At 60.3% G+C, this 24,810-nt stretch overlaps 1 protein-coding gene across 1 annotated transcript in view; it reads left to right on the forward strand.

Annotated features, from left to right (window-relative positions):
- Positions 1-21,802: 21,802 nt before the first annotated feature.
- The window catches only part of CDH22 (cadherin 22), a gene marked incomplete at its 5' end in the record, with an annotated part of 47,287 nt that continues 44,279 nt past the window's right edge, over positions 21,803-24,810 (forward strand). Inside the window, one exon of the mRNA XM_083357403.1 lies at positions 21,803-22,021. Coding sequence (XP_083213529.1) covers positions 21,803-22,021 — 219 coding nt within the window. The remainder of the gene's footprint in view (positions 22,022-24,810) is intronic.

The following is a 24,810-nucleotide window of genomic DNA, read 5'->3' on the forward strand; positions in this document are numbered from 1 at the left end:
CTGGAAGAAGGTCTCTTGCCTCACCCCACCCCCCTCCTGTCACTTAACATACTCAATTCCTTCACAACATTTGCACAAGCTGCCAAGGCCACACCTGGACTATGATGGCCATCTCTGGGCATCACATTTTAGGCAGGACCTTCCTTAGCCCACTGGGACTGGTCCATAAGACCCCCGCCTGGGTGGGTTGAGCTCAGGGAAGAGACAAGCCCCCCCTTTCCCTCCCCCCCATGTACGTGTCAGGCAGGCGGCAGAGTTTAGATGGCAAGGGAGTGGATTTTTGTTCCACATCAGAAAAATCTGGCCGATGAAATCAAATGGATCCCATCTCTGGTGGCATGTAACAAGGATGGGAAGTTTGGGCTCTAGTACAGATTTTGATGCAGATTTTAAAAGTGATTCTACCCACAAAACAAGAGGCCTTTTTGGACCTTAATGGCAAACAAGTGGAGACATTTTATGGATTTTTGTTTTTCTATATGATAACGGCACAAGACTTTTATACATTCAAAGACTACAAATACCTAGAACAAGAGAATGGCAGACGGGGAAGATCGTTGCATCTGGGCAGCCCTGATGAATGGAAAGGCTTCGACAAATTTCATTTTCACTTGGAAACCACTTATTTTTTCTTTGCAAGAAACTGAAAGAAATGAAAAATTGATTCTGGGATTTGAGGATTAGAATTATGTGGGATTATGGAAATAATGTAGACAAATGGTAATCTTAGGAGTTTGCTATATTTTTTACTCATATCTGTACCAAAGAAATTCAGAAAAAAACATTTTTTCCATTCTTTTTTCTTTCCTTCTTCATTTTCACTTTTTTCCCTGAGCTTTCTTCTTGTTTTTATCTTTTAACATTAATATTTAGAATTTTTGTAAAAAATCAATAAATGTATTTTAAATATACAAATATAAGATCTCTCTATAAATATATAAAAAACCCTCTCTCTATATAATATATAGATTTTAAAAAAGAAAAACCTGGCCAATGGTAAGAAGAGACTGCGGGGTGGGGGGAGCGGCATTGGAGGAGCAGCTTGCCTCTGGAAATGAGACACTGTCTGGGTCTGTCCAGGATTGGGCCCACTCCTCCTGGCAGTCCATGTGAGACGGATCCAGGTGCCAATCCAGGGGTGCGAAAGGACCACCAGCCAAGCCCGAGCCAACCAGGAGATGCTGCAGCTCAAAAGGCCAATGCAATCTCGGGCCGCACAGGAGATCGTGCGTCTATTGTGCCGGTGGGGCTGGAGGTGAGCCCCGAGTCCAGTTCTGGGCACCCCACTTTCAGAGGGACACGGAGAAGCTGGAGCGGGTTCCCAGAAGAGTTGCCAGCAGGGGGAGGGAAAGCCGGACCTGGGGAAGGGCTGAAGGAGCCGGGCAGGGTCAGCTTGCAAAGGGGAAGAGTCCAGGGAGGCCTTGCAACTTACTCAGCCGCCATGAGGAAGAGAAGGTGGGCCTCTCCTCTGCTGAAACTGGGCTGAAACTAAAGTAACGGAGGAGGAGGAGGAGGAGGAGGAGGAGGAGGAGGAGGAGGAGGAGGAGGAGGAGGAGGAGGTTCGTGTTGAACCTTAGGAGGAAGTGAAGTGGAACAGGTCAGGGCTGAGGCAGATTCCTGCTCAAGGAGTCCTGCCAAACCCAACTCTATTTCTGCTCCCTGAAGACGCTGCTGGTGTCTGTTTCAAGAACCCAGAAGGTCACAGCTGGCCCAGAGCTCTGGCAAGGCCTGGCAAGCAGGGCTGGCTGCCACAGCCAGCTGCTGGGGGGGGGGGGAGTTCTGCCCCTTGGAGACTCTGCCCTTGGCACCCGGTTCAAGCCTGCTTTGCAGCACTTCCCCCCTCGAGGGGTCTCCAGAGGCCCTGGGAGCCTCTCCTAGGTCCCCAAGGGTGACTGAGACCCCGGGGGGGGGATATCCAGAGACCCTCCATGCTTCGGACGGGACAGCTGCTGCTGTTCCAGAGACCTCCGGGGTGTATTCCGGCCAGGTGCCCCTCCTTCCACCACTTCGTTTCTTCCGCCTAAAGTCGCTCCTGGAAGGCGGGCCGGGAGGAAACGGGGCCGCGGCGAGTCCCTTCCCATCCCGCCTGTCGGGGCCATCTTCGCGCCGGCTCCGGAATCAGCGGGAAGAGGCGAGCCGCGCCCCCTCCAGCCGCGCGGGGCGACGGGCCGGGCGTGAGCCGCCGGCCTTCGGAAGACGCGGGCCGGAGCCGAGCAGGGCCGGAAAGGCGGCTACGCGCCGGGCGCCGCCTGCCCTGCCGCCGCTTCGGGGCCTCCCGGCCGGCTGAAAGCCCTGCGGCAGAAGGAGCGCTGCTGCCTCGGCCCCTTCGCCGCCCCCCGCCCGCCCTCCCTCTCGAAGCCGCGGCAGAGGCAGAGCGGGCGGCGGGCGGCCCCAGCTTGGGCTTCACGAGGGCTCCGGTCGCCTGGCCGCGGCTGCCCCAGGTGCCCTTCCCCGTCGCCCCGCCAGAGGCACCGCCTGACTGGCAACGGCACCGCAAGGCATCCTGCTCTCGATGGGCTGCAGAAGCGGGGTGCCCCTATAATAAATACACCAAAAGAATGTGAAACCATATTCCATAAAACTAAAACAAAAGGATGTGGAGGGCATTATCCTACATTCATATCTGCGGCCCCCAGAAGTCTCCAAAGCGTCCCCCCCAATTGCCAATTCTGAGATTGCAAGAAATTCAAAAGTGTAGTCTTAAAATCGGCTTCATGTATTTTATTTTATGCCACTCTTGCTGTATCCTTAGAGCTGGTAGAGATTCAAAAAATGCCCCCCCCAAGCCTCTCCCTCCCCCCTTGCAGAATCGAATGGGCTTGAGGAAGCTAAAGGCCCAGCAGGGGAGGGAGGGAGGGAAGGGGAGGAATTTCCTGCAGGTCCACAAAGGCAGCGAGCTTATTGGGGGATGGATGACCTCTCCCATCCCGTTTAGATGAAACCTGGGACCCCAGACGGACGGCTCAGACGGCCCCACCAGCACACAGAGCCGCCTCTCTGGCTTCCGAACTGGCCAGGTGCGTTCAAAGCTGTGAGCAAAGGCCCAGGAGGGGCCCCCTGCCAGGTGCTGAGAGCCACTGGAGGATCACTAATTCTTCCGATGTAAGCAGAGGCCTTAGATCAAGAGATGACAGCATTACAGGCTCGGAGAGGAAAAGCTGCTGGGGGGGGGGGTTTGCCTCTGGCAGAGGGGGCCACTGCACAGACCAGCTCAGGAGGGTGGCAGGTGGAGATGCAGGAAACCCTCTGGGCTGTGTGGGAGCCCTGCAGCAGGCCAGGACGTCCTACATGGGGGGGGGCATGTAGACGGCCCAGCACCCCACTTTTGGCTGGGTGACCCTTCCAGGAAGGAAGAAGCTGAAGAAAGGGTGCCTTGCTGCAGCCTCTGCATCGCTCCTGGAGCAAATCCTTGGAACGAGACATGTCTGGGTGATCTCATGGGTACCCTCCACGAAACCTCCCTCCAGCCGCCTTTCAGGCCATTGGAACACCCCTCCCCCCGCCCAACTCCCAGGAGCAGAAGCAGGTAGGGGTGCTGGCAGGTGCCTGGCACGTCTCCCTTTCTGAAGCTGCAGGACTGCAGCAGTGGCAGCACATTTTGCATAAAGTTCAATTAAATATTTGCTTTATAACTGCGCAACAAATTATTCATAAAGGCAGCAGAATCTAAGCACACATCTGCTACACGGAGGCAGGAAATGGCTCGGGGCCCCCAGGGAATCGAGGGGCGCAGTGTCTCTGGGGATCTCCTGTGGCCGGGCATGGCCAGTGCGCACCAGGAATACGACAACTCTGGCTGCTGCAACTGCTGTGGGCAACACTAGTCCTGGTTTGGGATTGTTGAGGATTACACACTTCTGCTGGGCCGCCCCCTGCCCATGTGCAGAGTACTTTGTGGCATAAGACAAGCTACCCTAGGGACCATCCAACCAAATCGCAGAGCAAGCCTCCCTCAAAACACATTCTGGACCTGCAGCTGTAACTGCCCCCACTGCCCCCCCCATCCCTGCAAGCTGGTCAGATTCTGCTCTGCGAGGGGGTTAGGGGGGGATCTGCCTCTCCTCTGCCCTCCATCCAGGAGCCCTGGGCCTCCCCAGCAGGAAGCCAGAGAGGGGTTGAGGAGAGGTGAGCAATAGTGTGTGTGTGTGTGGGTGGGTGGGTGGGGGACCCTCGAAGCCTGAAGGATCTTCTCCAGATTCTGGGGCCACCTCAGAGCCTCCCCTCCCCATGAGGGGTGGGGGTTCATGTCAGGCCAGGCAGGCAAGAGGAAAGCAGCCGGAGCAAAGTTGGGGGAGAGGGAGGGCAAAGGAAAGGGGGAGGGGCAGGAAGAGCACAGCAACCTCCCAAGGGTCCCCCCCAAGGGGGGCTGTTGTCAGGCAGTGGCCTGTGGTGCGGCGGGCGGGGGGGGGGGGTAGAAGAGGTGGTCAAGAGCAAAGGGAACCCTCAGCGGAGGAAGAAAGGCAGGAGGAGACCCCCCCCCGGGGAAGGAGGCAGCCTCAGGCGTCAGAGGGCACAGCATGGGGGTCACCCAAGGGAGAGACCCCTCCTCAGCTCCCCTGCCTCCCCCAGCAGCCTCCCCCGGGTGCTTCCCGTCGGCCTTTCGCAGAAGCCGGCCGGGCCCGGCCCGACCCGAGAGCCGAGCAGCCCCGCCTGGAAGCTCCGGGCAGCGACCGGACCCAACACGCGCGTCCTCGCGAGGCCCGCAGGGGGCGCTGCGACACTGGAAGTGAGTTGACCTCGCGCCCATTTCCGACATCGCGCTACCCCTGCCGGGAGTGGAGCGAGCCGGGCCGCTCACACGTTACGCAGATTAACTCCGCCGCCCGAGCCTGCCAAGCGTGGCTCGCCCGCCCGGCGCCGCCCGCCCCTCCCGGCGCGCTCTCCCGACGCGTGCCCCGCCCGAGACCCGGCTCCGGCGGCTCGCCCCGTCCTTGCCGAGAGCCTCCGAGCGCGAGGGGCGGCGGGAGGGGGGCGGCCCTCCGGCGAAGCAGCCCCGCTGCCCGACATCTTCCGGGAAGCCCCGGCGGGCCGGCGCCGGCCGCCCCGCTCAGCCTCGGACGGGCGGACGCGAAGGGAGCTCCGCGGACTCCGCCGGCGCCGGCCGCCGCCCGAGGGAGGCGAAGCGCCGCGGCTGGAAGGGAGCCGCGGCCGCCAGAGGGGGGTAGCGAGCGCCGGGAGCCCTCCGGGCGGGGGTCCTTCGGCGGCGGCGGGGAAAGCCCGGCCTGGGCTCGCGCACGTGAGCAGGCGAGGAGGACCCTGGCCGCGCCGGCCCGTCCCCGCGGCTGTCGGCAGGGGTTGCCGAGCGCGGACGCCGCCCGTCAGACGTCCCTCGCCGCCGGGGCCGCGGGAGGGGCTGGGCTCTGCCGGCGCGCTCACCGCCTCGGCCCGGTGCCCGGCGCGCCGCAACCACGGTTCTCCGGGAGCCGCCTGGGGACTGCGCGCCTGCCCTCCGTCCCGCCCGCCCAGGCGTGGCCGCTGCTTTGCCGCCGGGGCTCGGTGGGAAGCTCTGCGCCGCCGGGAGATGCGCCGCCGCCTCCGATCCAGGTAAGAGGCTCTGCGTCGGGAGAGGCGCGCCCGCCTTGTCGGACCGCCCAGGAGCGGATCAACTTCGCAAACTTTGTCGCCGCCTTCCTCGCCGGGGCCGCCGCGGGCCGGTGGCTGCCCCGGGAGGGTCGGCTCGCCCGCTGCGCTGCGCTGCGCTGGGAAGGGGCGTCTCCCCCACCCGGGCGGAGCTCCTGCTGGCCCCGCCGGCGCGGCCGTGCACCCGAGGGGCCGGAGCCCCGAGTTCTCGTTTCGCCGGGCTCCGCTGGGTCCGCCTTCGGCCTCGGGCGCTGGGAATTCGGCGCCGAGTCTCGCCGGGCTGCTCGGCTCCGGCCGGTCCCCGCGCTGAGCACCGGGTTCAGAAGCGCTTGGCGTGGCCTCCCGGGGCTGCGGAGCCGGGAGCCTCTGCCGGGCTGCGAACCTGGTGTAGAGGGAGTTTCTCTCTGGATCTTGGGTCGAGGGGCGTCTCTTCTCATCCTCCTCGCGAGAAGGCGAGCCCGCCCCCTGCCCACGGCCAGTCCCCGGGGGAAGCGGGTCCTAATTCAACTGGGTGCCCAAGGGGCATCTCTGCCAAGGTCCAAGAGGGCAGCGGGTGGCACCTCCATTCTTGTCCCCTCCACTGCCCTTCCAGCAGTGGGACCCCCTCCCCTCCTCAGGGCATTCTTTACAGCTTTGGGTCCTGAGCCCCCTCCAAGCGCCATTCTGGGGTGCCGAAGCTTCACCTCTTTTGCCCTTGGCTGATGATTCCACCACTCAGGAAAGGGGCTTGGGGGGGTGCCCTCCATGCACGCAGCTATGCAGTGCCCGCCCAGGGGCTGCCTGGGGTGGGCCTGCGTGGCTCAAGGGAAAAGGCGCCAGAGTGGGGCAGGCCTCCTGGCTGAGTCTGGCGCCCCGGGTGGAAAATGTTTCGTGCTCCTTCTGTTCCTTCTGCTGGCCTGAAGAGACCCTGGGTCACCAAAGCCACCGTGGCACCTTCTTTCTTAGCTGGCAGCACTGGTGGGGCAGATTCAGAGGCCTCCCAAGGTGGAAAGAGGCTAACCAAGGCTGCCCCAGAGAGGTTCCCTGTGGGCAAGTCTCCTGGCCCGCACGGCAGGGTTGGCATTGGCCCTAGGACTTCAGTCTCTGTCCTCTGTGCGATGGGGTTCCCTTTTACACGCCCCCTTTCAGCCTGAGGATTTGCAGGCCTTGGGGTGGGGTGGGGGTCCCTGAGCTGCATAAGGACCTCTGAGCAACGGGAGGCCTGTGAGCCGGGGGGGGGGGGGCGGGGCGGATGGCCGTATGGACCAGGTTGCTTCTCCAGAAACGTCTCCTGGCCATTGGGAAGGCCAGGCCAGGGTCCCCCAGGAACCAGAAGCTCCCCAGAGTGTTGGTGCCTCTGGGTGGCAACTCCCTGTGCTCGGGCTCCCCCACCGCACCCAGAGGGGTTTGTGCTGCAGCCCTGGCAGCTGTGCAGCTCATCTGCTTGGAAGCAGCAATGGCCCTTGGCTCATCTGTCCCTCCCAGTGACCCCCTCCTTTGGGGTGAGGAGAGGGCCAGGAAAGGGGTGGCAGCTCTCTGTGGGTGGCTTCTGCTTTGGTGGTAGGAACCTTGATCGCAGGTTGGGTGTGTGTGGGGGGGCGTCTCTTGGTTTGGGTTCTTCCCTTTCTCGCTTTGGGTGTCTGGACAAAGCCCCTGGCTGCCTGGGATTAATTTTGGGGGAGCTGAGCTCTTGCCCATTTGAGACAGCTGCTGGTGTCCTGCTGGTGCCCCCCCACACCTGGAGAGCTGCTGCAGAGAATCTGTTTGGGACTCTGTGCATCCGTGTGCAGGCGGGTAAGGTGATCCTGTTTGCCAGTGAGGTTTGCTGGGATGAAGCAGTGGTGTGTGTGTGTGTGTGTGTGTGTCTGTGTATCTGCAGCAGCCAACCTCTTGGGGGGTGGAAGAAGTAGGATGCCAGGCCTGTCCAGCTTGCCTCTTGCTCCTTTGACCTTTCCTGCAGGCGTTTTGGCCCACTGTGGCAGAGCGCTTCATTTCCCCCCTCCCAGCAAACCACCTGACGCCTTGAGGGCCAAGGCCCGGACCCTGCAGGTGCAGCAGCCATGGTGCTGGACACTGGCACCTTCTTGGGCCTGTCACTTCTACCTGGGGCAACCCAGTGGCACCGTTCCTAGGCCTGGCACGAGTCTGGGCTGCCTGCTGGCTGCAGGGTTGGCTCTGCCTTCCTTGCAAGGAGGGCGTAACTGTCTCCCCAGGTGTTGGCACTGCAGAGGCTCTTGGGAGCAGACCAAGTGGGGGCCCAGGGTGGGTAGGGGGCCCTGGGAAAATCTCAGGGGCTTCCCTAAAGCGACCAGACACGGGACTGGATTTCTATTTCTGGGTGGCCAGATGGAAGCAGGGGTGCCTATGTCAGGAATTGAGGAGGGGGCCTCTCCTTATTCTCCTTCGAGACATGCGTCTCCCCTCTGGGCCTTTGGTCACTGGTCTTCTGTCTTGCTGAGACTGGGTGCTGCTCGGCTCCAATGTTGTCTGCTGGGGTGTGTGTCTCTTGACCTCTCTTATGCAACCACGGAGCTGCTGGCCTCTGAATGAACTTTTGAGGAAAAGGCAGCTGAGGCATAGACCCCCCCAGGCCTCCATGTCACCAGCTTCCCTCTTCCCCCCCACCCAAAAAAGCAGCCACCTGGGAGCCTTGGGTGCCCAAGACCTGCTGCAAGAGACACACCGACCGGTGTGGCTTTTCCGCATTGGTGAAGACGTGTCGTGATTTTTGTTGGGTATCATTGGAGGCTTGGTGGGGGGCTCTTCTGGTGCCCCTTCCTCAGTTCAGACTTCTTTTTGGAGTCCTTCTGCCACTTTCACTTTTTTAAAAAAACACACACTGAACAATTGTGTTGTTGTTAGCAAACCTGGCTGTGGCTTCTTGCAAGTTCATCGATGAAGTTGATAACTTATTTATTTATTTATTTAATTTAATTTGTATACCGCCCTTCTCCCGAAGGACTCAGGGCGGTGAACAGCGATTTCAGTTCTAATTGTAGGTGGGAGATTTATACATTCCTCAGGGGGATTTTTTTTAAATCTAATTTGACCTTTACTTAATAACTGAACTTAGATGGCAAAGTTTGCTAGAAGTTTGAGCGAGGCATTTTCAAAAGTCTTTGGAAACAATTCTGTTCCAGTAGCTGTTAACAATCTCAGAAGCTCTAAAAAAAGGAGGGGCAAGGATGATGGTTTCTCTCTTGGAAGCCCCTCTGATTATCCTTCCACGCAGCTGGGCAAAGTCCACCTTAGCCTCTCGCTGGCCGGGGCGAATGACCTGCGGAGGCTCGAGCGCCGGTTCTGAAGCCTGCGCCCTTGGGCTGCTTTCCACTAGTCAGTAGGAACTGCCTGGCCTGCCGGTTAGGGAACTGACCCTAACAATGCGTCTGGCTAGAACCAAGAGGCGGTGAGTTCTAGTCCCACCTAGGCTAGAAAGTCAGCTGGATGACCTGGGGCCAGTCCCTCTCCCTCAGCCCTAGGAAGGAAGCAATGGCAAACCACTCTGGAAATCTTGCCAAGATAACAGCAGGGGCCGAGAAGTGCACACGACTGAACGGAACTTTAAAAAGCTGTGGGGCCTTCCTAAAAGTCGGCATTTTATTGTCTAATTTCCATTATTCCAGAAGGGAAGCTGACTTTGGGGGCACAGCAACCTCTGAGTTCTTTCTGAACACCTGGATGTGCCCTGATCGGATTTTGGATTAGCTGGGCTCTTCTGTCTGAAGCGCTGGATTGGGCGGTGGGGGCGGGGTATGAAATGAAACCCTAGCCTTTCAAGCAGGCTGGGTCGTCCACACAAGCATTTCCCAGTGCTGGCTGGCGTTGGAGCCTTCCTGGAGGGGTGGGGGAGCAGCAGGTGGGAGGGGGCTGGCCAGGGAAGCAGCTCTGCAGGTCTTTGCAGCCCCAGCTCTGCTGAAGAGCCTCCAGCCCTGCGGCTCTTTCTATCCTGCTGTGTTATGGTCCCAGGGACTCTATAGAAAGTTTTGTTGCATGCAGTAATTAGGTCATCTGAGCTTTTTCTGTGGGCACCGATCCCGGGCCTCTGTGCCCACGGCTTTTGCTTCTGTGGGCCCCACCGGCCCCTCTTCTTTCGGGTCAGAGCAGCACCGCTGACTCCAGCCCAGATTCCAGGAGACCCTGTGGGACTTTTAGGCCACATCTGTCTGTGCAGATGTGCCCACCACCTGTGCAGAGCACCTGGGCTGCAGCCTCCCTGCCTCCTTCCATGGAGAAGTCAGCAATTAGAGGGGTCCAAAATGTCATTTCCGGAGACACTCGGCTGGGAGGCTCCCAGGGGCCACGGAACCCAATGCCTGCTCTGCGTGGGCATCCAGACTGAACTTTCTTTGGGGATGGACAACCACCCAGACAGGGGGTTGTCCCCCCCCCGCTAACTGGCCCCTAGTCCCCCAAAGAGCTGCCTTAGCCAGAACCGGACTTAGCAGAACAAGTTTCCTGAAATTTGGGAACTGAACAACTAGGGAATCACCGGTTTGCCCCGTGGTGGAAGCCCCCCCCCCATAACAGAGGCCTGCAGAAGGAGCATGGCTTTACACTCTCTCTCTCTCTCTCTCACCAGCTATTAGGACCCCCCCTGTTCTCCGCGGAGCTGTGTCCGGGTTGGCTCCGGGGCCTCCCAGCTGCCGCCGTCTGCTAGGCTGCGGGAGCCCCGCCGGGGACGGGCGTGGCCAGGGCGGATGCCCACGCCGGGGCAGCCGAGAACAGCAGCAGCGCCGGGAGCCGCCCTCGGGGTCGGCTCTGGAGGGAGCGGGAAGGGCGAGGCGACGAGGCGGCCGGCAAAGGAAAGGCGAGCGGCGCTGATCCGACGCCCGAGCCGAAGGGGAGGGGCTGATGCCAGCTGCGCCGGGCGGCTCTTCCGGGGAGGGCGGCGTCTTCCCCCCCCCCGCTGCGACCCCAACGGCCCCCTCCCGCCGGTGGAAGCCCCCCTCCCCGAGCTCCGGCCGCCCCGCTCGCTGGCTGACTGCGGCCGCCTGGGCGCCGCTTCGAAGCCGTTCCGGAGCTTCTCCCAGCCTCACCCCAGGACTCCGCCGTAGGGCCTCCTTCAGGCTGCCCGCAGCCATTGAGGGGTCCCCGTTTGAGGCGGCTATCTGCTGCTGCCAGGCCCCGGTCCTCGCCCCTTCCTCTCTTTCCCCCTGCAGCCCCTCACCTCGGTCGCCTGGCCCCTGGGGAGCCTGCTCCTGACTGAGCGGGGCTGGGGGAGCCCCTTTGTCTTGGCCTTGGGGGGGGGGCTGGAGAGATACCGACCGCCCAATCCTAGGGCTGGAATCCTTCTTTTGTCCAATAGCAATAACTAAATAAATTGGATCTGGTCAGGGAAATCCTCCCCTGCCTCCCCCACAGCCAGAGGGCCCCCCTCCAGGGATGGGCTGCTCCAGCATGCGCCCCACCCTTGGGGGATCGGTCCTGCTTTGAGACTGGGCAGGTGAGGGAGGGGCCAGCCCTTTCCAGCAGTGCCCAGCTGCTGCTGCGCAGGCCTTTCTCCTCCGGCTGGCTGATGTTTGGCTTCAGTCTGTGGAACAGGCTGTACAATTAATGGGAGGCGAGCGTCATTCATTCCGACTGCAGCACTGGGGGATCCGCCATTCCAGGAGGGGAAGCGGGGGCTCTCTGCTGGGAACGAGTGTCACAGCACAGCGGACACAGAAATGAAAAGCTATTAATAATGATCCTGGAACTTCACTTCCATCAGCTGTTTATTTAAAGGTGCCCGTATTCAAAGCCACCTGATTTATGTGGGCAATAACAGGCGTGGGCCCAGGATCACTTTTTTAAGCAAGGCTAATGGGGTGAAACCATCACACTGCGACAGCAGAGATCAAGCTGGGAAAATGATACGGGGGAGAGGAATAAGCGATTGCTCGCATTATCCGGGATCTGTGCTGGGGAAGGAGCTGCGCTGCGCGCGGGCAGGCGAGTGTGCGGGCACCTCCACTTGGCTGCTGGCAGCATTTACGAGGGCTTTTATGCCCCTTCTGCCTCTCCTCTCCCAGCTGGATTTATTGGCTGTGAAAGGATATAAAGATTTGATTCTACTAGACAGCACGCTAAAAGCCTGTTCCTCGCATCACGCGTGAGCAGGACTTTCCTATGAGTGTGAGGGGGGGAGGCCGGGGGGGGGGAATGCTGTGGCTGCTCTGCGCCAGAGGAAGGGGAGAGCCTGGCTCGCTTGCCCGGTTGGTCGGATCATCAGCAAGCGGAGTCTATAAATGAGGTTGACGCCCAGCCAGGGACTTACCTGTTCAGCTCCAGTTCTCTGCTCTGATTGAGCTGCTCCATAGAGCACCTCAGGCACAGATTCTTCTCCTCGGCTGCTGCTGCTGCCGCCGCGATCTCTCTGGAGGGGCCACGGAGCCAGCCCTGCCTCCCACTTACGAGCACCTGGCTGGCTTTTCCAGCATCTCCTCTAGGGGGGTTCACAGTCCCCCTTCCAGGAACCTTGGAGCAATGCCCAGAATCCCAAAGAGCAATCCTAAACAGCAAGGGCTGGATCCAGCTTGCCATGGCTTCAGTGCTCTTACTGTACACCGTGTCACGCTGCCCTGGTATCGGTGAGGACAAGACGTGGTTAACCGTGAGGAGGGGGAGACTTTGGCTTTCCAGAGCCCCTCTCTCTCCCCTCCCGGAAAGTCCGGAGGTCAGCGTGCAGTTCTGGGCGGGGCGTTTCAGGAGCTGCCACAGGGCGCCCGTGCATGAAGAGCAACCACAGAAGGTGCCTCGTGGGAAGGATGAAAAGGCAGCGGGCACTTTGCCCGCAGAGGAAGTGGCCAGGGGGGTCCTTTGGCCGGCTTCTCTGCTGCGGGAGTAGGATTGGAGCCCTCCCCCAGGCCGACACTGCAGCGGAGTTGATGCCAGCAGGTCCTGGGGAAGGGGCCTGAGGCCAAGAGCCGCCTGCCAGAGGACTGCCCTGCCCCAGGGAGGGCCCCTCTGGCCAGAGGGCCTTGCAGAGGCCGAAGCCTCATCCTGCCTGCCTTCCTGTTGAGCAGGGAGAGTCAAAGAGGCTTATAGAATTGCTCTAAGCCACTTGGAAGCCTTGGAAGTGGGTGGCATGCAAACTCTTCCATAAGACAGTGTGTATAAATAAGAAAACGGCTCATAATGCAGGAAAAATGGACTCCCTCCCCCTCCTGCTTGTCTTGGAAGAAGGGAGAAGGGCCAGAGGGAAGCTCCGGAGGTGCCACGATGGCGCACAATCCGTAAGAGAGTCAACGGTGTGGGCGCCCCTTTGAATTCTGCAAACGCTGAAAAGCAGGCAGACGCAGCAGTTGGGCTCCTTCTGTTGCTACAGAAGGCAGCCTGGCTTAATTGCACCACGGACTGAAGCCTGGGGGGGGGGTTCCTCCTCTTGAGGACAGAATTGGGGGGTGGGGGGGCGGGCTCTGGCCACAAGGGCAGAGTTCTGAAAGTGAGGGCAGCTGAGTGAGCAGCAGGCGGGCTCCAGGGCATCCCAGTGGGGCCGAAGCGGTCCCTCAGTGGGGACTGAGCCCCCTCCTAGCCGGCCAGGAAGACAGATGTGGGAAGGCCACCAGACTGTCCTGGACTGACCAGGCTGACCCGCGTCTGGCAGGCACTGCAGGGTGGTAGCTAAGGAGGCCGCAGGGGCTTTGGGTCCCACAGTCTAATGGAGATCTCTCTCCTGAAGTGTAGGCAGAGGACAAGGGGGGGGGGGGACCTGAGGAATGGGGACGGGGCAGAGGCTGTGTTTAAAGGCCCTGCCCTCGGGAGGCCTGTGGACAAGGGCTGAGGAGGCCTGTGCAAGAGCACCCTGGGCACGCTCAGAGACAGCGTGCTTTGGAGGGCCTGCCCACAGCTCCCTCTTCCCTTCGCTGTCTGCCAGCTTCCCAGCATTGGCCAGTACCCGCCCTTACTGGGATTCTAGAGGAAAGAGCGGGACTTGCTCAGCTGCCAAACTGGGTGGGTGGGAAGGGCCTGGTGGCTGAACCCGTCCCCTCATCTCCTATTCTATCTGGTTTCTAATTCTTATGTAATGAGTTCCCCTGAAAATAAGAAAATCATTGGAACAATTTTCTTAAGTGTGAAAGATTAGTCTGCAATTGGCAGGAAAGGGGCTAATTGCCTCCAGCCTTCCAGAACCCCGTTGGGCAGGCGGAGGGGATCCTGGGTTACTCCATCGGCTGCCTGGGCAGGCAGGAGGGCGGTGGGCCGAGCGCCGGACTTTCCTCTCTGGGAGACGGGGCTGCCCAGCCCACCCAGAGGGGTCAAAGCTGAGGAGGGCCGGCCCCTGAGGAGCCCGAGAGAGGAGCAGGGAGGCGGGGTCAGCAATGGGGAAGAATCAGGTGTCCCCCCAGGGACCCACCCTTGCCTCACATGGGCCAGGCCTGGTCTCCTCAGAGTTCTGCCCTGCTGGGGAAGGGTGAAGGAGCTCTGCAGCTCCTGGGAGGTGAAATCCTGCAGGAGACCCTCCCCAGGAGACCAGCCTCACCCCTCCCTCTGTCAGGGTAGAGGGGCTGGGTCCCTGCTGCAGGGCTGCCTTTGTGGGGAGGGTGACACATCATGAGGCAGTGGGGGGAGGGTTGTTCTCAGGAGGGCGGTGGAGGAAGGCAGAGGCCTGTCCAGATGGCCATCCTTCAAAGCTATAATGCTAATGGCGGATTTCAAGGGCCGGGACTTCAGCTGGGCTTGTGCCTGCCAAGAACTGGAGGACCGGCCAATTCTGGGCTTCCTTCACTGACAACCTCATTTCTGAGCATGTGGAGAAGGCGCCGGGTGGGGAGGGAATCGGCTGCCCTGGACCTCATCCTATGGGGCAAAAACGAGCCAGTTAAAGAGGCGAGGAGAGTTGCCACCACGGGGGAATGTGATTGGGTCAGATCGGGACTGAAATGGCAGAGCAATTTCGGGGGGGGGGAGGAGGCCTGGTGTGCCCGGGGTGCCCCTGAATGCCTAGACCAGCCCCTGTCAAACCTTGTGAGCCAGCCGGGAGAGGCGGTTCCCAAAGCGGACAAAGGCTATCCGGAGTCCACTGCGCCCAGTTGCCCTTGTCCCCCTTGGCTCCACTCTGGCCATGCCCCATTGGGAGTCCTGCGCCCAGTTGTGGCCACCACAGTCCAAAGAGGACAGTGGGGGAAGGTCAAGGAGGGCTGCCAGGACGACCAAGAATCCGGAAACCAGACCCTGGGAGGACCTGGGCGCTTTTGTCCTGCCAGGTGGCGAGGGCCGACTTCAAAGAGCTCTGCAGAAGAGGAGTGGGCCCGTTCTCCCTGGCCCCAGAGGCCTGGGACCAGAGCCAGGAAGGAGGCTCAGGCAGAGGCCAGGAGGACCTTCCTGCACGCTTGAACCCTCAGCCGATGAATGAGGCTGCCGGTCATCTGGATGGAGACAGGTGTCCCGAGGCACCCCTCCACAGCACTGTCCGCTCTTCCTCCTTTTTGTCAAAAGGTCTGGATGCACCTGGGTTGCTTTTGCCCCAAACAGCTAATATCGTTTCCTCACGCTGGGGAGAACCGGCCTGCCTCTCCTGTCCTGACGGGAGCGGAGACCCCGACCACAGCTGCACCCAGCCCACCGCTCACAACGGCAGGACGTGGATCGAAAGGGCCCAATGCAGAACCGTCTTTCTGGGCCTCCCTGTGATGGGCACTGTCCTGGGGCGGCCTAAATGACCCCGGCCCCTTTGGCACCCACACCCGGCTGCCGGCTCAGTTGGGACTCCAGCTCCTGTTTTGGGGCGCTCATCCTGGATTGCTGTGTTTGATTTGTTTTCCTACATGAAGAACTTTGCCTCCCTTAATTTTATGATTCACGTTTTCCAAAATCAATACTGAAAATGCCCTTTGTGCCGAGAGGCTCGGGGTCTCCCTTCTTCCTTGGCCCAGGGGTCAGATCAAAGCCGGGCTCGGAGGCTGGCCCTTCTTGCCATGGTGGCTTTTCTTGTGGTGCAGTGGACTGTGGATTGTTTGGCCTTGGGGGCTGCTTGTGTCGGAGCAAGGCTGGGAGATTATGGTGGCTTCTTCCCCCGTGGCCAGGCGTGGCCCGGAGCTGTGGTTCCTCTGGCTTCTGGGCCTTGCTTGCTCCTGGTTGCAATCTGGAGGGGGCTGTGGGAAAGGGAGTGTGCAGGTGGGGGGAGGGAACTGTGCTTGCAGTCCATCTTCCATTTAACCAGCCATATTGAGTGATAAATAATTCATATTTCTGCCAAACATTTGATTAAAAGAAGCCAATTCCTTCTATGTTTGTCAGGGGGCAGAAAATCCATTTAATGTTTTCATTTTAATCGGTACTTTCCCCTCTGAATGCTTAGCATCCGCATGGTCAGCGCGCTCTCCCGGCCCCCCTGCAGCAGGTGCTCCAGCGGCCGCTCCCTCCAGAGCTGCGCTGGGCTGCAGAGGCCGGCCTGGCCTTTTCAGAAGGGGATGGAGCGGAGCCTGGGACTGAGGGCCACAACCTTGCCCTTGCCCTGGGGTGTGTGTGTGTGGCGGGGGGGGGCATGTGGGCAGTGACAACCCTTTTCTGAAGGGAGTCTGGCCTCTGCCTGGGGCAGGCTACAACGGGTGGGCGGGCAGCCCCCCCCTTCAGCTTTGGGACCAGGAGGACTGGGAAGATCAGGCTGTTTGAGCAGGGCCCACCAGCTTCTCCCAGCTGACTCTCCCCACATTTGGGGGTAGGGGGGGTCAATGTGTGCGTGCGGATGGCTGTCTGTGTGTGTGTGTGTGTGCCCCTGGGCTGAACTGCCTGCCCTGGAGATGAACTTTCCTCCACCCAGACTTGGCGGTCTTGGGGCTTCCCAGCCCAAGGGCTGGCTCCCACCCCTCCCCCAGGAACGTGGGGTCCTCACCCCTCCCTTGGAGGCTCTGGGTTGCGGCCATCTCTGCTCCTGTCCATCTTGAAAGGCCAATTAATGCACTGCATCCGTGGAGCTGAAGCATGAAACTTCCCTGTTTGGCGAAGAATTATTGCGGAGCGAGACGGTTCTGGCTGTAAAAGCCCTCTTCCCCGAGGGAGACGCTGAGATGTTCTTTGCAATTAAAATTTCTTTCAAACTCGGACCAAAGAAGATTGGAAAAAGAAATATTTTCAGTTGCAAAGACCTTTCCCAAACAGGGATGGTGTGAGAGTTTTAACGAACACCTTTCCTGGCTCCAAAGAATCGGCCAAAGTTTGGTGGAAAACATCCACCGGCTGGGCATTAAAATTTTGGGGTGGGGGTGAGGGAAGCCCCGCCCCTTGCAGGCTGTGGCAGCGAGTACGGGGTGGGGGGTAGGAGGTGTGCATCCCCCCCCTCCATTTGGGTGTCTTCCAGCCCAATGAGAAGAAAAGCTATGAAGAAGCCCCCCCACCGGGAAAGTAATTCTGGGGAGCCAGGAAAAGGAAGCTGCCGATTTACTTCAAGGGCAGAAAAGATTACACTTTTAATAAGTATAATGGCTTTCTGGTCCCTTTCTTATTAAAGCTGGAGTGTGGCTGGGATTATGCCAGGGCTCTTTTGCTTCTGGTGTTGCCTGTGAATCTGGGCTGGGGGGGGGGGTTTGGCAGGGCAGGAGGGCAGAGCTGAGCCCTGGACAGGGCTGACCCTCCCTTTGCCTCCTGCCCTTCTGGGCCACAGGCGGAAGGGGGCGGCCTGGCCGGGGAGGGGTGCATCCTGAAGGGGTGTGGATGGCCACCCTGGAGAGGAGTGGGCTGGGTTTACCTTCGGGGGGGGGGCTGCACCCATCTTCTCCTGGTGAGTCATCTGGAGGGAGTAGGTGGGCGACAGCCGCTTTAGCAAGGAGCTGGCAATGATCAGACGGCTGAAGCCTCTTGTGGCAGCAGGAGCCCCCCCCCCGGCCCACGAGGAACCGGTTGGGATGGAGGGGCAACTCTTAGGCGCGGGGGGGGTCTGCCCTTCTTCCTGAGAGAGAGAGGGAGGGAGGAGGGGAACTGAGTGGTCAGATGACGCCCAGCTGGCCAGGGGCTGGGAGGGCCAATGGGTCCCCCATTCCTCCAGGGTCTGCTCTGCTCGCAAATGGAAGCTGTACAGACTCTCTCTCTGCCCCCCCCCCGGAAAGGAGAGTTAAGTGGAATTGGATCTGATTTAAAAGTAGAAAAGAGCCATTCCTGGGCTATTTTTCTGCACTGGCAGAACCCGGAAAAGCAGTTTGTTGGGGAATCTTGTCTTTCTCAGGCAGGGATGGCCCCTGTGCTGCTCCGGGGGGGGGGGGCTGTGCCCTGCTAGTTGTGGCTCCTGTGGGAGGGGGAGTCTGCTTTCGTTTCTGGCCTCCCTCCCCCCTCCTCCACGGCCTCCCCCAGAAAGAGCCCCCACATGGCTGGGCAGGCATGTGCTGTGCTGTGAGGGCTGCCGGTAGTCCCCCCCCACCGCTGCATCAGTAAAATGAAATAAATATCGACACGGACGGGGTGCCATTCAATTTGTCCTGATCACTGGGCTGCGGTGAGTTCTGACAGGGCAGAATGTAAAACATAAGCTCAGGATGTAATTTCTACTGTCAACATGATGTACAGTACAGTTCTGCCAAACACACACCGAGGAAGCGGGGAGGGTGGGCGGGCGGGGAGGGAGGGAGGCAGGCACGTGCGGTTGCCACCAAGCCCGGGGGAAAAAAGTGGGGGCGGGAGCGGGTGGGCGTTGGGTCCAGCCCTCCCAGAGACCAAAGGAGGTGTGTGAGGGTGGGGGCCTTCTTGAGGGAGGGATGCAGCAGCAGCGCAAGCAAAAGGCCACGGTGGGGGGGGGGGGAGAGATTCTCCAGGCAAGTTCTGGTTCCCACAGCAACCGTTGCCCAGGCCTGGCACGTGTAGGTGGGACACGTTTGCTGGTGCGGTCTGTGGATGTGTGGCACGAGTGCATTGGTTGTATCCAGATGGGTTTGCCTAGACCCCCCTCCCGAGAAACCACTGGCCTGACGACTTCTCAGAGACCCCCCCCCCAACCTTCAGGCAGGGCCCTGGCTGTGGCTTTGTCCCTAAGGAGCCGCCTGCAAGCCTTAGCCCCCGGCTCCCTCCTTTCTGCCCCCTCAGCTGAATTAGGGTGAAATGCCACTGCTGTCCACTTGAGCTGCCCCCCAACCCAGCAACCCCCCCTCTGCAAGCTCTGGCCCCAAAGAGACAGAAGGGCAGGCGGGCACCTTCTGCCCCCCCCCAGAGATTCTACCTGCTAGAAAAGCCGCCTCCCCTCGCCCTGGTGGCGCAGGGTGTGCTCCCTCCACTGCCAGGTAGCAGTCTGGGCAGCTGGAGAGCTGGCCAGGCACTCGCCCTCCTTCTCCCGCCTGATGGGGTGCCACTTCCGCAGCCTCAAGTGGACCCCCCCCGCCCCATAACTGAGACCCCACCTGGAGGCTTACAGATGCCGCTTTCTGGGCGGTTTCTGTCTTGGAAGATGGCACCAGGACCACTCTTGAAGCAGGGGGCAGTGGCCCTCCAGGTTGCCTCTGGAGGGGGGGGCACCGTCCGGACTTCCATCCTGCTGCTGAGTTCACATTTGGTTCCACGTGACTGGCCTAAAACGGGACGGGGGGGGGGCATTGCCATTATGTTTCCCAGCGAGACCGGCCTATCAGGGCGTCCTGGTCTACCCCAAATAGGGGACGGAGCTTATACTGCTCCCACTTTCGCCTTTCAGCCCCAATTCTCTCTTTAATCCTTTGCCGATAAATTCAACATTGCCATCATCTTCGAGTGTGGCCTTTGCTAAGCAGGGGTCAGGCTGCCGGCGCAGCGCTCTTGTTCTCCGAGCCCCGGTGGAGGGTTTGGCACGTCGTCTGAGCGAGCCTCTTTCCCGCAGGCGGAGAGCGGAGCGCAGGGCGGGGGTCGCTGCTGGTTGGTTCTGGACCATCAACTGACCGGCTCAGACCGACCACCGCGTGTCTGAACCTGGGGGTCCCTGCTACGCGTCTTCTTTCCGTGCTCCTCGAGAGGGAGGTCTCTTCTGCGGGGTCTCGACGGAGAGGGTGGGCGGGGGAAGCAGCCCGGTGGTGCGGGGCTCGGGGTGCGAAATCAGCGCGGACCTTGGGCTCAGCGGCGTAGAGGGAGGGAGAGTTTTAACCTCCCTCCCAAAGAGCGAACCGGCTCTCGGAAGCTGCTGGCGCTGCCGGGTCGGCGAGGGAAGAAGCCTTCCAGCCCGGGCTGGGATCGGCCGTCTTGCCGCCTTGAAGGAGCAGCGGCGCCCAGCACGGCCTCCCATGCGGGGAAGCGCCGATGGCTCCTCCTGCTCCGAGCCGCTCGGCTCCCCTTTCCTTGCCCGCCCTGGTCCTCCGTAGCAAGGCTCGCCCGACGGACCGGCCCTCTCCGGCGCTCCCGCCCCGCCCGCGGCCTCTGGGCTGCGCTTCAGCCGGGGCTGAGTCTGGGCTGCCGTTAGCCGGCCACGAATTCCCTGGAAAAGTGGGCCAAAATCGGCTGGAACCGAGAGGAAGCGATCCGTAACTCCCGGCCTTGCGAGGCGACGCCCGAGGCGCGAGAGGCCCGGGGGTCCCGGCGGCTCCGCGGAGGAACGGCGGGCTGGTGGTTCCGTTTGCCGGGTGGGCTCGCGGGAGAGAAGGCTGAAGACAGCGGAGGGTCCCAGGCGGCTGCCCCGGTTGTGCCTGGACCGTGAGTGGGAAGCCGCAGCCGGGAGAGGCCCCCAACCTGCCCTCCTTCCCCAGAAAAGGGGCGGAGAGGCGGGGCCCAGAGAAGGACTCTGGGGCGGAGGAACGCAAGTGCACAGGTTGCAGGAGAGCGGGGTGGGAGGTGGGGGAAGTGAGCCCCGGCTATCCTCCCCAGACAAAAGGGGGGGGGGCAAGGGCAGCCTCGTGGGCGCTGCCCTCTTCTGGGTATGTCGGTGGTTCCCAGGGGGCTGAAATTCCCAGGCTGGCTTTCCAGGGGCGGGGGAACTTTTTTTTCTTCCTTGGGTTGCATTTGTAAATCTTCCACAGTTCTCACAAAGCTAAGAAATTATCTTTAAGTGTATACCAGGAAATGAAAGAAATTTGTTTTATTGTGTTTTTGTTTTAAGAGGGATTATTTTAAACTGCACAGAAACCTCCCCTTGCATCCCTGGGCAACAGAGGAGGGAGGGGGCTTCGCTCTCTCTGGCACATGTGGAGAGGAAGCATTTCTCCTGGGCAAGGGCAGGGCAGGCCCCTCCCTTCTGGGGGCGGGTGTGTGTGTGTGTGTGTGTGTGTGTGTGTCTCCCAGCCCTCCCCTGGTCAGGAACAGGGCAGGCTGCTGCTGCTGCTGCTGCTGAGGAACTCTGGCCACTTTCACAGCCTGACCACTTTGCTGGGCACAGAAGCCGAGCTGGTCAGCTTCTGCCTTCCTTCCCCCCCCCACACCCTCCATCTTTAGGAGAACTCATGTAATTGCTGGCCCATAAAAGTGCCACCTCCCTCTCCACCAGTCTCGCCCAGCCCTGACCAGTGACAAAAGTTTATGGGCTGAACACTTTATCCTATGGGTGGAGGAGGAGGAGGGAGGGAGGGAGGGAGGGAGTGAGTCCGGGATGGTCCTGGGGAGGATTATTCCAACTTTCTGCCTATGTTAGAAATCAGCAGCATCTCCGCAGACCCCCCCCCCCGGCCTGGGCAAGGGGGCTCTGGCTGGGCGTTTGGTGGGCAGCCAGCCAGAGCAGCTCCCAGCTGAGGAAATGGCAGGGAAACAGGGCATCTCTCTCGGGCTCTCGGCTTGCCTTGCCCCCAGCGAAGGTGCTGTATCTCTTCCAGGTGCCAGGAGGATGCCTTTGCCCGCTGCCCCCTTGACCCGAGGAGGATGGTGGCCGCCGCTGCTGGCTGCGTAGGAGCCGCCTGGCCAGTGGACGTCATGGAGCCTCAGTGCCACCCCAGCCAGGAGCAGCTGTAGCTGGGCAAAGTCTACTGGGTGTGCCAGGCCGTTGCTCTGATGGGGCTTTGTGCCCACCAGCTGCCCGCAAGGAGCCAGCCGTGGCCGGAACCAAGAGACCGGTGTGCACCTCCACACCCCCTCCGAGGCCACGCTGGGCTGGTTTGGGAGTAGCTGCCTGGGGGTCAGTTCCAGGGATCTCCTGACCCAGAGAAAGAAGGGGGTCTACTCTGCATCGGTCTGACCCAGTCGATGCCCACCCACCTGCGCAGAAGGACGTGGACTGCTGGGCGGTGGGCATCAGTGTGACCCTCAAGCTCATCGGCCTGGGAAGTGGAGTTGCTCCGGATAGTCACCAGCCCTGCTTCCCATGGATGACTGACCCACAGCCCTGGCCGGTTGCTGCCCTTTCCCCCCCAAGGATGCCTGTGGGCCCCCTCCCTGCTCCTGGGACTCTGCAGTGATGGTGGCCCATCGCCCCCCTGGAAGTGGGCCCCTGCTGCTGCTGCTGCTGCTGTGCCTTCTGGGGGGCCCGGACCGTCTGCCAACAGCCCAGTCTTTGCCGGGGGCACCCGGGGATGGCGGTCTGCCCGGCGCTGGGCGGGTGAAGCGTGGCTGGGTCTGGAACCAGTTCTTCGTGGTGGAGGAGTACACGGGCACAGAACCACTGTACGTGGGGAAGGTAAAGGCCGTGGGGGAGAGGGAGACTCGGAACTTCTGCAGGGGGTGGGAGTGGGGGTGGGTGGGGGGAAGAGGGCCTGGCAGCCGGGCAAGGCAGTTCTGCTCAGGGCGAGCTCCCCTGGGGGAGGACCTGGCCTTGGCAGCTTCCAGAGGTAGCTCAGTAACCACCTCCAAAGTCCCCCCCCTTGTCGGCAGCCCTTCCCGCCATGGCAGCTGCAGCCCCCGGAAACCACCCAGCCCTGCAGAAGATGGGGGTGCAGGCAGCAGAGCACAGGAAGGTCCCCCCCACGCCACTTCTGCCAGCTGGACAGGAGTAGCCTTCCCCCCCCCCCCGATGAGCATGCCCCTGCTGGAGCGGGTCTCCTCCGCCCCCTCCCACAAAGCGGGCTCACCAAAGACGCCCAATAACATTTTCATAAAATCTGGATATTCGCTCTAATCCTTTTTCTGAGACGGAATTTCCCTGGAGGGCCCTGTCGGGTGGATGTGGATTTTTGTGTTTTTAAAATAGAATTATGGGGTCAGCATGAGTTACAAAGTTGTGCTGGTTGGACAGATCTATTTTAGATAGAGGAGGGGATTAAAGGGGAAAAAACAGATTTAATTAAGTTGCTACCATTTAAAAGGAATTGATGAACTCCGGCTTTATGAGTTGGAGCAAACACCGAAGAGCCTTTCATTAAGGGCAGCTTTTATGCCCTGTCTGTTCTCTCTCCATCCCCGGGCCGTCCTGTGTTTGGGAATCTCTTTAATCATCTCTCTGAAAGCGCTGCTCTGCTCAAATTTAATTTTGATTTAATTAGCAAGAGGTAATGGATGGCCTCGCAGAATCCCAGGCAGCTGCCCTTCAGGGGAGCCGCACTTTGGCTTGGCCGGAGGGATTGGGGCCCGGAGGGCAGCCCAGGGCAGAGGCGGGCTCTCTTTTCCAGCAGCCGCTGCGCTAGGCTTTCCAAATTGGGGAGGGGGCCAGGGGGGTTGCTGGCCCGTCAGAGCTGGCACGAAGAGGGCCAGACCAGTTGGCCAAGGGTGGGTGAGCAGGGCCCTCCTTGGGGGGGGGGAGCTGGTTGCAATGCCAAACTCGCTGTCCAGTGAGGCCAGAATGAGGAGGGGGAGGATGCCCTCCCCCATTTGCACGGGGAAGGAAGGCTGGGTGGGTGAAGGGGTGAAGTTGAGCAGTCCTCATGAACACAGGCCGGCATTTTGGTCGCTAAGCTACGTGGTTGTTAAGCAAGACTTCACCTAAATGCCTCGCTTGGCGGTTGCCATCCCAGCACTTCCCATCGAGGTCATTCACAGAAACTTGCAGGCTAAGTGCGGATACCCCGCCCCAAAACCCCAAGTCATTCCGGGCTTGGTCACCCTGAACCCAGGGCCTCGGGGAGGTAGGGGGCTGCCTCCCCCCACTTCTGCCCTTGCAGGACAGCCAGCAGCCCCGGAACTGTAAAGGGCGGCCAGAAGGGCACATATGGGGATGGGGGGGATGGGCAGGTGGGGAATCGAAAACCACGGGTGGGTTGCCAAGAACCCAAATTTTAATCCCTTGAACATGGTGGTGGTGGTGCTGTAGCAGCCATAACTTTGGGCACCCATTATGTCCATTTTTTAAAGCACCGTTAAGTAAGAGCCTTGGTGGAGCAGTGGGCTAATGCCTCCTTAAGTAACACCAGCTGCCTGCAATTAGTGCAGGTTCGCATCCCACCAGGCTCAAGGTTGACTCAGCCTTCCATCCTTCCCAGGTAGGTCAAATGAGGACCCAGATTGTTGGGGGCAATAAGCTGACTTTGTAATAATGCCGCTTGGTGTGTGTGTGTGAAAGCCCTAATAAGCAGGCATATACATAGAATGAAGGCTACTGCTAAGCTTGTAAGCCGCCCTGAGTCTTCGGAGAAGGGCGGGATATAAATGGAATTAAAATAAAATAAAAAAAATAAAACTTCAAGCTGTCGTTGCAAAAGCGGTCATAAGTCAGGGAGCCCCTGTAGTGGGGAAGGCGGGGGGGGGGGCAGGACCTTGGTTTGGTTCTCCAGGGCTTTGTGTGCCGTGAAGAGCACGTGCCAGGTGGGGACAGGGCCCAGAGAGGAGGGGGCACGTCAGGGCTCTGAGGAACACCCGCCAGGTCTTCCTCCCCTTGTCTTGGCCCTTTTCCAACCCATCGCTGCCTTGGGGCTCCGGCGTAGGACATGCCTGGCCCTTTCCTGGCTGAGACCCTCTGGAGAAGCTGTGGCTCCTCTGCGTATTGACGGGGCTTTGCTGCCCTTCTCCTGAGGCAAAATTTCCAGTGGATTCGTGCAGCGTATGGGGGGGGGAGGGAAGGAAGCGTGCAGGTCTTCAGGGAGGCGTTTTGTGCTTCCTGAAACGGTTTTGCCAAGCAGCCCAGCCCCGTCTCCTGCGAGGTCAAATGCTTGCCTTGGCCTGCTCTGCAGGGCTGCCAGGGGTCTCTTGCACCAGCAGGCCTGGGGGGGGGGGGTGAGGTGGTCTGTGCTGCCCAGCAGTCGCACCGAGGTCTCCTCCAGCTTCTGCGTGTGGAAGCAGCTGAGAGGGAGGGGAGGGAATGGCGACTGGCCTTCCCCTTTCCTTCCATGAAGAGATTCCTGCCGTGTCTGCCGTGCAAAGTCTTTCCATTAGGGCAGCTCTACATTTCTTTGCAGACGGCTACAGTCATTCCTTATTGCATCCCATAATAGCACCTACAGGGTGTAGAGGTTCAGCTGTCCCCTGCTTCTCTCTGACCTTGACCTGAGAGTGGCAGGTGCCGAACGCCCCTCCCCCAAGGCATCTCCGAAGGCACCT

The sequence above is a fragment of the Vipera ursinii genome (genome assembly GCF_947247035.1).
Source record: "Vipera ursinii genome assembly, chromosome: 3".
Taxonomy (NCBI): Eukaryota; Metazoa; Chordata; class Lepidosauria; order Squamata; family Viperidae; genus Vipera; species Vipera ursinii.